This window comes from Rattus norvegicus, chromosome 6 (assembly GCF_036323735.1).
Source record: "Rattus norvegicus strain BN/NHsdMcwi chromosome 6, GRCr8, whole genome shotgun sequence".
Taxonomy (NCBI): domain Eukaryota; kingdom Metazoa; phylum Chordata; class Mammalia; order Rodentia; family Muridae; genus Rattus; species Rattus norvegicus.
This window is the reverse complement of record NC_086024.1, coordinates 111,788,676-111,805,058: the sequence shown is the minus strand read 5'-3', so window position 1 is coordinate 111,805,058 and position 16,383 is coordinate 111,788,676. Positions and strand designations below refer to the sequence as shown.

At 48.6% G+C, this 16,383-nt stretch overlaps 1 protein-coding gene across 2 annotated transcripts in view; it reads right to left on the bottom strand.

Moving 5' to 3' along the window:
- The window catches only part of Esrrb (estrogen-related receptor beta), a 155,426-nt gene that overhangs the window by 89,029 nt on the left and 50,014 nt on the right, over window positions 1-16,383 (bottom strand). Inside the window, exon 1 of one of the 2 annotated variants that reach the window (XM_039112056.2) lies at window positions 7,125-7,532. The exons of the other annotated variant lie outside the window; for it this stretch is intronic. Coding sequence (XP_038967984.1) covers window positions 7,125-7,174 — 50 coding nt within the window. The 5' untranslated portion in view covers window positions 7,175-7,532. Of the gene's footprint in view, window positions 1-7,124; window positions 7,533-16,383 lie in introns of those variants that run through there. 2 annotated transcript variants of the gene reach the window in all.

Sequence of the window (16,383 nt, the reverse complement as noted above, 5' to 3'; positions counted from 1 at the left end):
GTTAAATAAATAAATAAATAAATAAATAAATAAATAAATAAATTTCTCAAACCAGAAACCGGAGTGAATTAGCAGAAGAATCGATAATTTAAAAAACTAATACACGAACTCCAGTTAATCGGGCAACTGAGAATTAAAGAGCCACGTGTGACGAATACTTTCTACTTCAGATCTGGAGCTCTGGGATGGCAGTGCCCAGTGTGATGTCTGTGTGTCACCTTCGCTCTGTTTTAGAGGCTGCGTTTTTTAGTAAAATGCCGGTTATCGGCTGCCAGCTAGCTGTTTCTGTAACTGTCCTGAGAGGACCACGCCAGACCGTTAAACAAAAAAAATTGATCTCATTTGAAGCCAGACGATAAAAACAAAAGCCGGTCAGAGTTTGTGCAACTCCCCTTTGACCCTTGAATAAGATGATATTGAAGAATAAAATAACATATTCTAGAAACCCATTCCCAGAAATGGCTCCATCCCGGCAGTGCTGAATGACAGCCCGGGATAGAAAAGGCTCCACCCCGGACAAAGCTGAATCCAGTATAGAACAGACAATTTGGGGGTCTTAAGGAACAAGAAAGGAACACTTATTATTATTATTATTTTTTTTTATTTTTTTTAATCTATACAGGTTTTAAGGCACAACAAAACGAAGAGTGGTCATACACTCTCACACACGTGTCCACCTTCAGCAAAACTTTAGCTTTACATCACTGTAATTCACACTGAGGCGATCCTAATCTTAAGATGTTCAGCTGACCATCCCCCCCCCCACCTTATCTTATCAGATCCCATATAGAAAGGACAGATGAACTACAATTTATTTTCCTCGATGTAAGAAACCATCGGACTCTTTAAACTTCAGGTTTTTGGTGACCTAGCTGTCCAGGGAGCAGAGGACACAGAGGCCTGAAGCAGAAGGGCCAGGTCCTCAAGTGTTCCTCAGAATAGGTGGCCATCTGTTAGAGGGGCAGGGCAGCCTTCACTCTCTCTCCCCAGTCCAGTCCATGGTAAAGTTGGAAAAGAGGCTTCTGAGCGAAGCTAGGATCGTTTGTACCAAAGAAACACCAGCCAGTGGGTCCCTCTGTGGTCCCTTCCATACTCTGGATCAACTTCAAGATGAGAGTTTTTACTGGAATGTCGCCAGACCTGATCTCAGCTCAGGCAAAGGACAGGCAGGCATTGGGTTTTTTTTTTTTCTTCTTCTTGTACACTGTTCTTTTAAAGGGGGGCAATGCCCATGGTGCACGCTTGTATACACCAGCACACACAGCTCTCCAGAGCATAGTGACCCAGGGCTGGATGCAGATCCTGATGGGGTCACAAAAAGGCGTGACACTTCTTTACCCTAGTACTTGCAAATTAAAATCTCCTTAAGATCCTTTCTGATATTAATCCTGACCAAGGCAGAAAGGTAGAGAGAGAGAGAGAGAGAGAGAGAGAGAGAGAGAGAGAGAGAGAGGGAGAGAGGGAGAGATGGAGAGATGCTCTTGGGGTAGGGGGAGGAGGGAGAAGACTAGGTTGCCGCATGTGTCCGCACTTGCATGGTGGTTGATGTTTAATTTTGGAAGATGAACTCAATGACCAGCCACTACAAATCTCCGAGCAGAACAGGCAGAAGCTGGGCTGCCTCGAGGAGCACGCTCAGGAAGAGCTCACGCTCTGGGGAAGCAGTCTCTTCCTGCAAGCTGACTGTGGCTGAGGCTGATGAGATGGGTGAATACAAGCCCCTGCCCCTGAGCCCCAAGTGCTTCGGGCAGAAGTCATCATGAGCTCTTTTCAGAGTTTTCTCTCCAGCACTGCGACTCCCAGGGTCACAGGACGAACCAGCATGCAGTCAAAGGTTCCCATCCCACCATCCCAGTGTGACTAGGAAAATGGGGAAGGAAATGCTCCAGCAGACAAGAATTGAGGGTCACTAACCCAGTGTCCAAGGGAAGAAAAGGCTCCAAGTACCAATTGCCCGGAGAGCCTCTCCAGAGGAAGGGGTCTGGTCTCAGCAGAGCTCTGCTGTGGTCAGCGAAAGATCAGTGGGCCCCACTGGTGGCAAGAAGCAGGCTGGTCCTTCGAGGGTTAATCTGCCAGGCTAGCTATCACAGGGGTCACTGAGATGTGCAGAGAAGTTGAGCATCCCAGTCCCCCATGACTGGTCTGCTAATTACATTTGCAATTATAAGCACCACAGCCTCCCTGCACAAGGACCAGACCACATTGGGCCAATGGGGCAACCAGATGTAAACCGGCCCCAGGCTCCTCTGGTTCCACCAGGAGAGACTAGGGCCAGCTGAAGCCTGTGGGCCCTACCTCTAAGGAATGGCCTTCTCTGCAAGCATTCCACAGAGGTATGAGTGTGCTGGACAGAGATAGGAAACTGGGTAGGCTTAAAGAAGGTCTGTCAGGGGTCACAGATGTATAACACACACACACACACACACACACACACACACACACACACACACACACACAGAGTGTTTTTTTTTTTTCCTCCCCTTCAGAGCTGGAAGCAGCAGGAGTCTCAAGGGCACACAGCAGAATGTTCAGGATGCTTCCAAGCTGACTGACTGGATTGGCTGCAGCCCATCCTCCTCAACTCTTCCCTGTGGCTTCCAGGGAGCAATCTGTAGACCCTGTACTCACAGTCCACTCCTGCCCCAGCTACTCTTGGGGAATTACAGAGAAGGACAGATGCTAGAAGCTGAACATCCCAGCCAAACTGGAACATTGCAGTAACGTTGAGTTAAGAGTCATCGGAATCCAGGATGGACATTCCCAGAGCCCATCAGCAGGGCTGGTTAAGGCTGGGCAGAGCTTCTGTTTATTCTATTTATTCGGGAGGAGCATTGTGAGAGTCTCCTGCTGAGAGAGAAGGGCAGACCTGGGAAAGCCAGCAGGTCAGGGAGGGCATCAGAGTCAGGCTCAGGGTATGGGTCTGGCTTTATTTAAAAAGGTAGGTCATGGCCTAAAGATCTACCATTCTTTCCTTTAAAATTTGGACCGTGGCTTAATCGCACCTTGAGATGACAAGTTCTTACAGCTAAGTTCTAGGGAGCCAGGTCAATAGCACCCTGCCTGTGGTCTATGTGCTGTTGGCCACACACACTCTCCCGCAGCCTGCCTGCTCCTGAGCCTTTCCCAGCTACCCTCTGAGGTACCACCACAGCCTAGAAACGAGAGACCTCTGTGCCAGGGAAGCAAGACATCTTACAATGGAGCCGAGGAAGAAGGGAAACTTTTCGATGGCTTTAGGCCCTCCTCAGAAGCCATCTGACAAAATGTCCAGCTGCAGGAACATGAAGCCCAAAGTACGGAGTTGTGAGAGAGCACTGCTACGGACAGGGCACTCTGAGAAGGCTGGGTGTGACATCCAGTTACTGTCACAGCTTCCACCCCCTCCTACAGACTGCTGTCCCAAAAGTCTCCTCTGTCCCTTTTCTCGACTAAATGGGATATTTATTGATTACTCCAAATCAATAGAATGAAAAGGTTCCTGTTTGGAGGATCAAGTTGTTTCTCTGGTGCATGCTCTTATAAAAGAAAATCTTTTACACACACACGCACGCACACACACACACACACACTCACACACTCACACACATACTCACACATACTCATACACACTCACACACGCACACACTCACACACACTCACATAAACACACACTCACACACACTCACATACGCACACACTCACACACATAGACACACACACTCACACACATAGACACACACACTCACACATGCACACACACACACTCACACATACTATAATTATTGGCAGAATAGAAGATTGTTTCAAAGATGAGAGGAATTGGTAAAATAATCTACCCCAAGAGGAAATTTCCAAGGGTATTAGAGCTGCCACCGACCCGGAAGGGCCTCAGTACTGACTAGGGCCCTGTGACACTGACCTAATGTTTTTTCCTATTCATTGCCTTGGGGCTGAACAACTCGGGCTGGCTATACCACCATCCTCTACCAGTTATGGGCACCTCCAGAGGAGTGGCAGACACATAAAGGTTTCTTTTCTGGAGCCCCTCCCCTGGAAAACCACGACTAATGCCTTCCCTCTGATTTATTTTTGAATGTACCATTAAAAATTAATCCCCCCCTTTGTTTTTCTCCAGGTCACTGATTTTGAATTACCATGTGGCATTTTTTCCTACGTGTGAACTGACATATTTTACCTTCGGGACAGTTTGTTCTTTGTTTCCTTAACAACAGCAAGGTGGTCTTCCTCCTCCTCCTCCTCCTCAGAAGGCAGCAACTCTACCCTCACACCCACCCCCCCCACACACACATTGGGTTTTGTGCCTCGGGTCTCCAGCCAGTGCCTCATCGAGTCATTCATACACAGGCAACTCGCAGGAGAGGACGTTCGGTCTGCCTGTGGCAGGTCATACGAGTACATAAAACACTGATTAGGAAGGGTGAGGGAGTCACCTCCAGGATGGACTATGGAAAAATGAAAATGGAGGGCAGTAAGGTAGGGGAGATGGTGCACACAGGGGTGCTCATCCCTGGGGCAAGGCAGACGACACAGAGAATGTGATGAATGTTCTCCGTGTGAGGAGGGGACAGGAGAGCTGCACCCCCACCCCTGACTCACACTCCCTGTGCCCTTGGGCTTTCTAAAGTCTAGGGATGTCAATGAATCCACACAGAGGTATAAAATGTATAGACAGAGCACATCCCCCCCCTCCAACTGCACCCCATGACAGGCTCCCTGCCATAAATGCATGTATTCCACCATCCCTCCAACAAACCAGAGTGTGCGGCACCCCCGTTTGGTTACTTTGCTAGAGGAGACTCCAAAGCGACCTGTCCCTGTCCTCCACAAGCTCATGTTTATGTCCCTGGGCAAATGCGAACCATGGTTTTGGCAAACACCTTTAGGTGCTGCAGCTCTGAAGGTCCTGCCTGGGTTTAAAAAACAAACAAACAAACAAACAAACCAAAACAAAAACAGGCAGCCTTCTGACTTTTGGCTCAAGGAAGAAGGAGCTATTGTTATTGTTATTATTATTTTGAAAAAGAGGAGAGAGAGAGAGAGAGAGAGAGAGAGAGAGAGAGAGAGAGAGAGGCCAGAAAAGAGAGAGAATCTACATCACTGCCAGGCTTATTTTATAAATGATTTTCACTCAACACCTTTCCCAGACCTACAAGACCTTGGCTCCATCATCCTGTTTTGCACCTCCCTCAGGAGCCCTCTTAATCCACAAATCCCCCCAAACTGAAATCAGGCCTTGGGGGGGTGTGTGTGTGTGTGCTCAACACTATCGATGCATACATTCCGGCCCCTCCACACGCACACACATTTTCATATTGATCGATGATGACTTGAGCTAGGGACAAACACAGAGATATTTCAGGCTCAGGGGAAGAAGTCACCTCCGGAGAAAGGGAGCCTAAATAATTTAAATATCCAATATTTGACGTACTTGGTAATTTTATGTGAGGAAATGTCCAACAAGCATTACGGTCCACAGCCCCAACCTTTTTCTTCCCCGGGGTTCCCGAAGCTCTCATACTCCCTTGAGGAGGAGCCTGAGCGCAAAGACCCCTAGTCCCACACGGCAGCCCCAGGAGCAGCATAACCTTGAAAGAGAATTGAAAAGCCACTTTTCACGATGGAAATCAGAATCCATTATAATTAAGGATTGCTTTCCTCTCCGTCAACACCTCCTTCTGAACCTCTGTTTAATTCTGCAGGTATCTAAAAGGACTTTTTGCCAGGGAGAAAATCCCGAAACTAGAAGCGAAAGGGTCACTGTTTCAGGCGTGAGGGTGGGGAGCAGGATGGCCTGGTCATTAACACACTAGCTGCGTTGCTAAGTTGCCTCCTCGTGCTGGCCCGGGCTAGTGGGAGGTGAGGGTTCGAAACTTCACCTAACCAGAGGTGGTCCACAGCTAGTCTCAGAGCTGTCTCCCAAGTTCTTTGGCGGGATGGTGCAAGGAAAGGACGCGTGGTGTGGAAAGGAAAGGACCGTGGTAAGAAAGAAAACCTGACTCTAAGTTTCTTTCATGAAAAAAGAAGGAAGACAAACGAGGGGCGTGGGGGCGGAGGAAAGAAAAACACAAAGTTACTTAAAAAAGCTGCCGGTGAGAAACTAGAGTTTTCATTAGATTCTTTTTAATCTTAATTATTAAGTCTGAGGAGGGCCATTTCTAGAACGGCACAACCGGTACGAACGCTCACCGAAGCGCTATGGGACGCGGAGCGCCAGAAGAGAGACCCCGGCAGGTGCTTGAGCAGGTGGCACAGCCACCTTGGAGAGCGCGGGCCGCCCGTGTTGAACTGAGATAGTCCAGGCTTGGGTCAATTCTCCCCTTCCCACCCAACACGCTGAGAAAACTGTCCCAAGACCCCGGAGCTACGGAGAGTCGTGTCCGGTCGCCGCAGCCTCAGCCACCCGTGTCGCTCACTTAATCTACGTTCTGGCCCGCGGCAAGGAAACAGCACCCGACAAGCTGCCCCGAACGTCCAACCGACTTCACCTCTGCAGCACCGAGAGGGACACCAGGCTCCCGGCGGGACACGGCTCCCCAAGCAGGACGTGCGGAGCGCAGTGCTCCGGGGCCCTGCCGCGCCCCAGGGGTTCCTAGGGACCGCCACACCGAGAGCGTCCCGCTGGGACCCCCGCGCCCACCTGACATTGGTCACCTGCAGTTTTCCCTCACGGGACCCAGCACACCTGATTTTTCTGCCCCTGGCTGAAATCATTTTGCCCCAGGATGGAAATCAAAGCGCCCGTGGGGAGGATTCCTAGGACGGGACAGAACACCCTTGCTGTCACGTTCCCGCACCTGTTCTGGGCTTCCGCCTGCCCGCCACGGAAATGGAGATATTTGTCACCGTGGAGCAAATTCAAAGTGAACGAGAAAGCGCCACTGTTGTCTAAAAGTAAGAGCTCATGAAAGAGGATGCGGGAAAAAGTTAAGAGGAGGGTTTAAGAAACCCTGGCAAGTGTGCGGTTTGCTCCCTCCTACGTCCGGAGTGCCCCTCCTAGGTCCCTGCCACTTCAGGAATGTGTAGAAGAGGAACTGCGACATCCAGGAGAGAGACTCTTGGATGGGGAGAAGGACAGACAGACAGACGGACAGACAGACAGACAGACAGGAAAGTAAGGCACCTACTGGTTGTGGTAGCCGAGGGGGTCCGGGATGCAGAGTTCGGACACGTCCATCAGTCCCGTTTTAGCATTCCCAGTTGGAGGAGAAAGGCGGCGGGGAAATCACGCGGAAGACGAGTGAAGGGCACAGGCGAGGTGCGAGTCCCGGCCGGGCACCGTGAGCCGGAGAAGGCGGAGTGGAAGGACGCGGCCGCGGCCGGGGAGCCGGAGGCAGAGAGCCGCGCGCAGCTCCGCGCTCCCACTCATCCGCGCGCTCAGCGAACGGGCAGAGGGGACGCGAAGCGGTGGAGGAGGCTGGGGCGCCCGACACTTGGAGCCCACTAACCCTACTGTAGCTTTAAGGCTGAGAGACTGATGTATGATTTGGCTCCTATTGGCTATCTCTCAGGGGCTGGACTTAAAGTGACAGAATCGAGCTGGGGTGGGGGGAGGGGGGCCAGCCCAAGAGACTTCAATGGAATAGGACACTCCCGCGGGCAAGCAAGGTCCCCACCTCCTGTGGAGTAGGAAGGCTGGATTTTAGAGTCCGAAAGCTTGCGGTCTTGCTTTTGCAGCAGAAAACCAGAGAGGAAAGTCAAACTGCTTGGTGGGACTGTCGGTAGGGAGGGTGCTAACATCCGCATGCCCCCCCTCCCTCTTTACGGTCCAGCTCTATGAACAGGCTTGGCAAACCTCTCTGAGTCTCTTGGTATGGGTTTGTTCTCCAAATTAAAAACCAGTCACATTCCGCCGCACCATCACCACTATGGAGAAGCGGCCAGTGGCTTAGAAATCCGCAGGCTCTAACCTCTCAGCGCACAAGGGTCAGGCCAGCAGGTGAAGTGCTTGCAGCCAGAAGAGAGAGACAGATTTCCTTTCCTGCTCCTATCACCTGGGTCAGTCTGCTCTAAACCGCTGACATGTGGCTTGATGCAGGGTGTGCGCCCATAAAATGCCTCTAGACTACACAAATTAGGCTTTGCCCATTGGCAAATCTCAACAGTGCACTCAGGCCCCGGGTTCCAGACATAAATCCCTGTCTGTTTGGGGAAAACATAATTGTGCTTTGAAACCTCCAACTTACCTGTCACAGCTTCTCGGAGGCACTAGTTGACACTTTCAAACACACACACCTGAATTCCCAGCTATCAACACACCTGCATCCCTGTCTGCCTCTCCCTCTGTGAACCAGAACATTATGGGCTGCCACTGTACCAAAATGAGCCGTAAGTCAAGTCTCGTCTCTTCCTGTGGGGCTCTTCACCTTGGGGATGTGCCTGTCACAGGGATAATAATCAATTTGATTATGTGTGCTGGTGTGGATACAGAATTATTTAAAAGGGGGAGGAAAAGCCCTCAGGAGAGAGTATTATACCTTATTCTCTACAAAAGACAATGTGTGTGTTTGTGTGTGGGGGGGGCGACAAAATTTTATCAACAAAATAACGTCTAAGCAGAGTGTAATGCTGTGTGTTTTGGGAATAAAGCTGGGAGGGTAGGTTCTGGAAGCTTCAGGAGGGGTTAGCCACTGTGGAGGGACTTGGGGAGTAGGCACTGGCTTCAAGGGTGATGCTTGACTTGGGTAAGTGCACTAGTGGAGGCTGCGGAGGGCAGCTGATAACAACGTTCACGTTTGCTGAAGTGGAACAAAGTGTGGGGTGGTCCTGAGGCATCCGATCAAGAGATGGGCAGGGATGTTTGCTCTATCAACACCCCCCCCCCAGCAGACCTGCATCATTAAAACAAAATAAAACAAGCAAATAAACAAAACCCATTATTTTATTAGAGACAAAGTGACACAGAGGGTATTACCCTTGAGCCTGGTTTCCACTGACTCCCATCTCTTGGGAAGGCCTCATTGACGGGCTTCTCTGACTTCTTTCTGTTCCCAGGCTTACCCAGGGCTTGACAGTGCTTTAAAAATGCACAGTTAATGACTCCTGTGGCAGTGAGGAATGAAGCTTGCTCTTTGGCCTGTGTGAACATGGACACAGGGCAGGATCCTGTAGGTGTCTCTATACCCTTCCCTCCACAGCCCAATCTCTAGAGCTCTCATCTAGAAGACCATTCCCTCCCTTCCAGGCAGCACCCAAATCTACTGCCTGTTACATTGTTTCAAGTTGCTTGACACAGTTAGCCATCACGACTTTATTGATGAGAGAGGTACCGTCCCTCCTCCATAGATTGGAAGTCTCATGAGAGGAGTGATTGTGTGTGTGTGTGTGTGTGTGTGTGTTGCTCACTGGAGAATTCCAGCATCCTATACCCAGCAGTGCTTTGTGAAGAGCAGTTCATGGACCAAGGTTACACAGCAAGATCTTTTTTTGGGGGGGTGGGGGAATCCTTTTCAAAGCATATACAAATGTGTGCCACACTGCCTCAATTTGCCAGGCTGTGACAGCCCCTACTCAGCCCCAAAACATGAGGAGGGGCACAGTGCACCGTATAGTTTAGTCATGAGGTTCACTGGGATGGGTATGTTCAATGCCTTTCCAACCTACGATCATTTCGATTCATGATAGACTGATGGGGATGTAACCCCATCCTGAGCTGAGAAGCACCTGCATGTAGACCTCTCACCAGATTTGATAAATGGAGAGATTCGTGCACTTCCCTGTGTGCTGAAATGTCCTTCTCCAGGTCACACAACACATACCAGACAGCATGCCACCCAGGGTCTGGATTTCTGCTTAATACCACTTCTTGATGTTTGCAGATGGGTCTCTCTCCTTTCCCTGCCTCCTCCTCCCCTGAGTGCAAGTTCTTTTAGAAGTTGTGAGGTCAGTAGCATGAGCCTCTGGGTGTATTCTGTACATAGATACACTAGGGTCTGGGCATCCGTGTCTATCTCTCTCTCTCTCTCTCTCTCTCTCTCTCTCTCTCTCTCTCTCTTTTTTTTTTTCCTTTTTTTTCAGAGCTGGGGACCGAACCCAGGGCCTTGCGCATGCTAGGCAAGTGCTCTACCACTGAGCTAAATCCCCAACCCCCCGTGTCTATCTCTTACATCATGATGACAAAAGGAATTGCTAGTTGGTGAGGGCCCGTTTCACAACCTGCTTTCCTGCCCTAATACACTGTCTATAGCCAGGGCCATTCAACACTACCTACTATGCTCCAAATCCCGTGCTTTCCTTTGAACAGAAAGCTCCAAGTAGGCCATGAATCCAATCAAAAAGGTCCACACAGACCCATCTTTTGCTGGCCCTATCACAGCTGGTCTCTGTTACCATAATGTCTGTACCTGAGTCTTTTTGCCATTTTTGCAACCAGTCCAAGCATGGCAACCCTTGTCTCTGGTGTGGTGCAAAGCACATCTTTGTTCCTTCAGAGCCCAGTCTCGATTTTATCCCACATCCCTTGGTACAGCCTTCCCAAACCAGTCTTACGTTTTCCACAAATGAGGCAATAGTTAAGAAATGTCCGTCATGTCCCATAACTTCCTCCTCACACATGCTCTAAGACCAATTGCTAGAGGAAGTTGTTTGTATCTCTCAAACCACAAAAAGTCAACACAACTGGTGGATCCAGTTTGGTCCCTCCCAGAGGATGGCTTCATCATTGAATAAGACCCACCAGGCAGTTTTAGGAAATCTACCCTATGGTCACTAAGTCCAGTGGATGTTAGGGTTCGCAGTTTGGTACTGCCGTCCCTCAGCCATTCCTACATCTCCTGAAATCAAGGGTGCAGGGTGAGAACAAGGCTGTGGGGAAACACACAACGTGTAGACACGCTTCTTACCATCAGTCCCAGAAGAGGAGGCTGACTCCGTGGAATTGTTTGGATCATAAGCCAAACCCGAGTCTGCTCCAGCCCACTGTGAAGACTGGAGAAGGTGGATCCTGGGAAGACATCCATTGACAGTCCCCAGTGACTAAGGCAGGCCTGACCAAGACAGTGACCTTAACCTGAGCATATCTGAGGTTCGTGTTTCCTGGGCTCCAGGCTGGAGGAATGCCCCCAGCCACACACCTCTGCAGACCCACTGCTTTCTCATATGCTTGAATCTGCGTATGGAGTTATATCATCCAGTGGGGACCAGCAGACTGCCAGCCCATTGGCTGACACTTGTGCCAAGGATCATAAGGAACTGATAACACTAATACAATGTGAGTTTGTGCTCTGTAATAGTCTCCTGCTGACAGATAAATGCTACAGAAACATGATGGCTTTTCCTGAAGCTCTAATGGGCCATTATTGGGGCTAGAAAGCCTGAGTTCTATTAGCACTGTCACCATAACACCAAAAACTATGAAGGGGGAGGGATCTCGAGTGGACAAATACTAGGATTCTTGCTTAATACTTCTATCTGAAATCCATACCAAGGGTCTTGGAAGAATGTCCAGATATTTCAAAACTCTGTTACCTGTCCCCTCATTACGCACCCCGAAGATATGCTCCCCAACACAGCTGAACAGTCTATTAAAGCTCACTGCTTGGCATACAGATCGGTTCTTCCTATAGATCTCATGCAGAAGACAACTGAAGCCAGTAGGGAGAATAAAGGACCAGAAAATTGAGAAACAAAGATCTTCCTTCCCTCCTCCCTATCACCAGGACAATCAGAGGGCATCATGGCTGTAATAGCATTGTTGACAAAGTTCTGGGGGAGGAAAAGAACTGTTGGCAGGAAACAAAGAGAGAGGAGTCAGAGGAATGAGGGAGAGGAGGAAAAACAAGAAGGAAAGCCATGCCTTGACAGTACCTGGTAGCTAAGCGGCATTGAACAAGGAGCTATTGACTGGATGAATGATCTAATTAAGTATTTTCCATTACAGTGCATTCTGGGTTTTTTCCCTTATAACAAAGAAACTTGACCTTATTTTTGTCTGTGTCACATGTTAATTTATCATCCAATTTCTTGTGACTCTGGCATCAATTTGAGCACAAAACATCCCTGACTAGAAAAGATAGTAAGGGCAATTCATCTCGAGTCTTATTGGTAAAGAAAAACTTCTCAACCAATGATAGTCTAACTACGAATGTCCCGCTGTCAAGATCCTCTGGCCACAAAGGAAAAGGAAAATTGGACTGCATTTACATTTCTTTTTTAAAACTGTGTGTTTACACACCACCCCCTCCCCCCACACACACATATCACCCATTTACATTGCTAGTCTCAAGTACAACTATTTTAAAGGAAACATAGAATACATGAAGCTTTGGGGGAAATGAAACCCTAACACTGAAATGTTATTATCAAGTAAGAACAACAACAAAAAAATCACATCAGTTGTAACTGTCTCAGCACTCACACCAGAATTCAAACCTGCGATGGTGACTTCCAGGCCAGGGCTACATAGCAAGGAAAAAGCAAAATCAAAATCGGAAACATTTAAGCGAGCCGTGGCAGCGCATGCTCGAGAGTCCAGCCAGAGGGCCACTGAGGCAAGGGGGATTTGTGAATTTTGAGTCAAAACAAATCAACAAGACAAACCAGCAAGATGCCCACGGTCGATTAGGGAATCGTGTAACCTATTTTGAATCCCTAATGATGCAGAGAGCTTTAGCTCTCTCAGAATGTTTTACAGAGAGTGATATGGGGGTGACAGCTTCCAGGTTTAGAGGGGGAGAAACATGGAAAGGTTTTGTGAGGTGTAACGTGCTATGCCTATGCTAGACACGATAGAGAAGATAGCTTTCACTAGAGCTGTGGTGGGAGCAAACTCAGGCCCACCACTGCCTTTACAGATGTGTAATGTAATTACATCAATCCCCTTGGTGAGCTCCCCCACTGCTCTGAATGATACAATTATGAATGGGTCAGCAGCGACTCCACATGAAGACTCCAGCTTTGTAGGCAGGGCCACCCATAGCACCTTTACTCTTCTTGAGCGTCTGGAAACCCAAGACCACAATAGACTCCTGACTTAGGAGGGAACGGCCAGGCAGAAAGCGAGGCTGCAGGAGAAGCGAAGAGAGTTTAGAAAGATGGGTAAAAGGCAGTCACCGATCCAAGATTTAATATGGATAAACACCGGTAATACACTTGTCAGGGATGACCCTCCGAGCCACAGACTGTAGGATAGCTGTGGGGAAGGAGCAGCGAAGCAGAGAGACACCTGGGGTCAGCGTAGATAGCACATTAAACATGGGCACAAGGTTCAACGGCATGATAAACACGGCTTTGGGGTAATTCAGCCAGGCCCAGCAGAGCAGGGAGCAGCAGTAATTTCTCTTTACACCTGCTGACTGAAGGCACAGTGCGGTTTATACTCAACCCCAGGGACTTGCTCTGAAAGACAACTGCAAGTCTGGCAATGAAGGGATGTGGGGAAAGGTGGTGTCAGCAGCACTGTGGAGGGCATGTGAACCCCAGAGAGAAAGGGACAAACACGGGACAAGGAGGGGTGGGCTCTGGGGCCTACCAAAGCACAGACTCACTGACTGGTCCCTGTTTTCTCTCACCTGCAGCCGTGTCCAGAGTTCCCCAAACTCTGTCCTTTCTGCTCCCCTCTGTGGGATGGCTTTCAGGTAGGGTCTCTCTTCTCTTCTTTTGTTCTAGGTTTTTGGTTTGTTTTAGACAAGGTCTTACCACATAGTTCTGACTGACCAGGGCATTGCTATGTGGACCAGGTTCAAGCTTGGGGCAATCCTCCTGCTCCTGAGTTCTGGGATTACCAGTGTGAGGTACCTGGGCTAAGGCAAATCAAAACTGCCTGGGTCTGTGACTTCTTCCTTAAAGCTCCTGTTACTCAATGGGCCTTTTGGCATAGGGAGGAGGACTACAGTTGAAGGGCAGTCCTTGTGGTCTTGAATCACTTGCCCACTGTGTAGAATCTAAGGAAGGGCTGAATGCATGCACGCCTGTGTTGAGGCAAATGCTGCTCCTCCTTGCTCTAGTTTACTCTGCTTAGCTTGACTTGTATTTGCTTCAGACAGATTCCTCCCCACCCCCCCAACCCCCGCCACAGGAGTTCTCAGTTCCTACCCAAGATGATTCATCTTCCTGCTTTCTTTCCAGGGGATGGAACTCAGGGTCTTGTACACTAGACAAGCACTCTACCAGTGTGGTGTGCTTTCGAGCCCTTATCCTTCTGAGACGGGGTCTTACTATTTACAAGTATATGCTACCACACCAGTATGCTCACTCCCTAAGTGGCCAGAATTCAGTCACATGCTCACCCTCCAATCAATCACAGTCAAGGAAGAACTAGCCTATCATGACTACCTTAAAAACCTATTTACTCACAGGAGGGAAAGGCTTGGCTTTCTTGAACACCCGAATGCTTAAAACCAAGGTATTCGATTCCGTTAAAGAAAGAAGTGGAGGTGACTCTTGGGTGGGCAACCAGTAGAGTGTACTATAGCTGGGGGTGAATCATGGGCAGTTGATGGGATCAGGCTACCATGTCGGCAAGCATAAATAGGACCCTGGTTTATCTGGATACAGAAACAAAAATAAAACTGGCTAAAAGTTGGGTTTGCTTTTTAATAAATAGCATCTTGCCCAGCAAATCCAAACTATTGATAAAAAAATTCTTCCATGAAAGTCATTTGCGGGCCAAAGTCCTAAGCAATTTCTGCAGGTGCAGGTGCACACACATGCTGCATCGTGCATGCAGACGCTGCAGTCGCTGGCACGCACACATGCTGTGTTGTGCGTGCAGACATCTGAGAATGACTTTTGGGAGTTGGTTCATTGCTTCAACCATGTACGTTCCAGGCCTGGAACTGGTGTTCCCAGAAACGGTGGCAAGTTCCTCCAGCAGGTGAACCATTTGCTGGCTCTCGTCTTAAACTCCTAACCATCCACCTCTGAGGGATTCCACCAGGAGATGTCACAATGAGTTCTAGGAACTTCTTCCCATAGATAAATAATGGTCATCTCCAAGGCACTGAAAGGGTCCAGAGCTGCTCACAGAACAGTCATGATTTGCCCAGCCCCTCTAACCATTCTTTCTAACTGAATAATTCTACCTTTTGTCAAATAACACAATGAAGACTTACTATTTTACCTCCCTCCCTTCTTCCCTTCCCTTCCCTCCCTCTCTCCTCTTTTTTTTCACTACTCAGCTACACAGTTGGTCTCATGTAACCTAAACTGGCCTTAAACCCCTGACCTTGAACCCCTGACCCTTCTACTTCCACCTCTCAAATGCATGTTTTAAGACAGTCCATTTCTTTTCTTTTCTTTTTTTTTTTTTTTTTTTTGGTTCTTTTTTTCGGAGCTGGGGACCGAACCCAGGGCCTTGCGCTTCCTAGGCAAGCGCTCTACCGCTGAGCTAAATCCCCAACCCCAGACAGTCCATTTCTTATTTAATCCCATGGTAGAATTTCTGTTTGGGCCCATGCCTTAGTTATTGTTTCAAAGAGATACCATGACCAAGGCACAGCTCTTCTAAAAGAAGGCATTTAACTGGGAGTGTGCTGATAGTTCCAGAGGGTTATGGTCACAGTGGCAGGAAGCAAACAGGCATGGAGCTTAAGCAGTATTTGAAAACCTTCCATTCTTATCCACAGGCATATGGGCTTTTGAAACTCCAAATCCCACCCCTAGTGACACACCTCCAAATGAGGCCACAACTACTTTAACAAGGTCACACCTCCTAATCCTCTCCAAAAAGTTCTACTAGCTGGTTACTACACTTTCAAATATCTGAACCTATGGGGGCCATTCTCACTCAAACCCACCACAGTTCATCGTTAAAGTTCATTTTCATTGCTGTCCTCTGTTAGTCACAGAAGGAGTGTATTAATTATGCTGTGTTTTCTGGTTCAATGAGCTGGATGGTATGCAAGCCAGTGTTTCTGAATGTTCACTTAGTACTGGCCACTAGACACTATCCTGAGGTTTATTCTTACTACAGGGTAAGCAAGGCAGCCCACAGCTAGGTTGGGTAGCACTGCCCTCATCTTACTATCTGAGGAGGAAACTGAAAATCTGCAAGTACACTATTCGGGGCCAGAAGAAAATCTGGAGTTAAAAACCAAGTCAAATCCACCCTCACATTACTCTCTGTTTTACTCTGCTATCTTCAACAGAGTCAATACCAGTGATTTTGGGGGCTAGCTTGGGAACCTAATCACTATGGATAACGGGAAATTTATGCTTCGTACAGCCAACAGATTTATGTCAGGGCTTTAGAAAAACAGTCTGTTGGGAAGCCACTGTGGACCAGACCTATGCCCACATGGGTTTAATGGCACACCCAGCTCTTACTGAAGAGTTCTTTCAAATTGGAGTGAGGTTTGCTATCAGCAGAGAGGGGAGAAAAACTGAGAAGGAATGTGATATTGGGGAAGGGACTAACCAGTTATGGACGGAAGCCAGAGGGTATAGTTT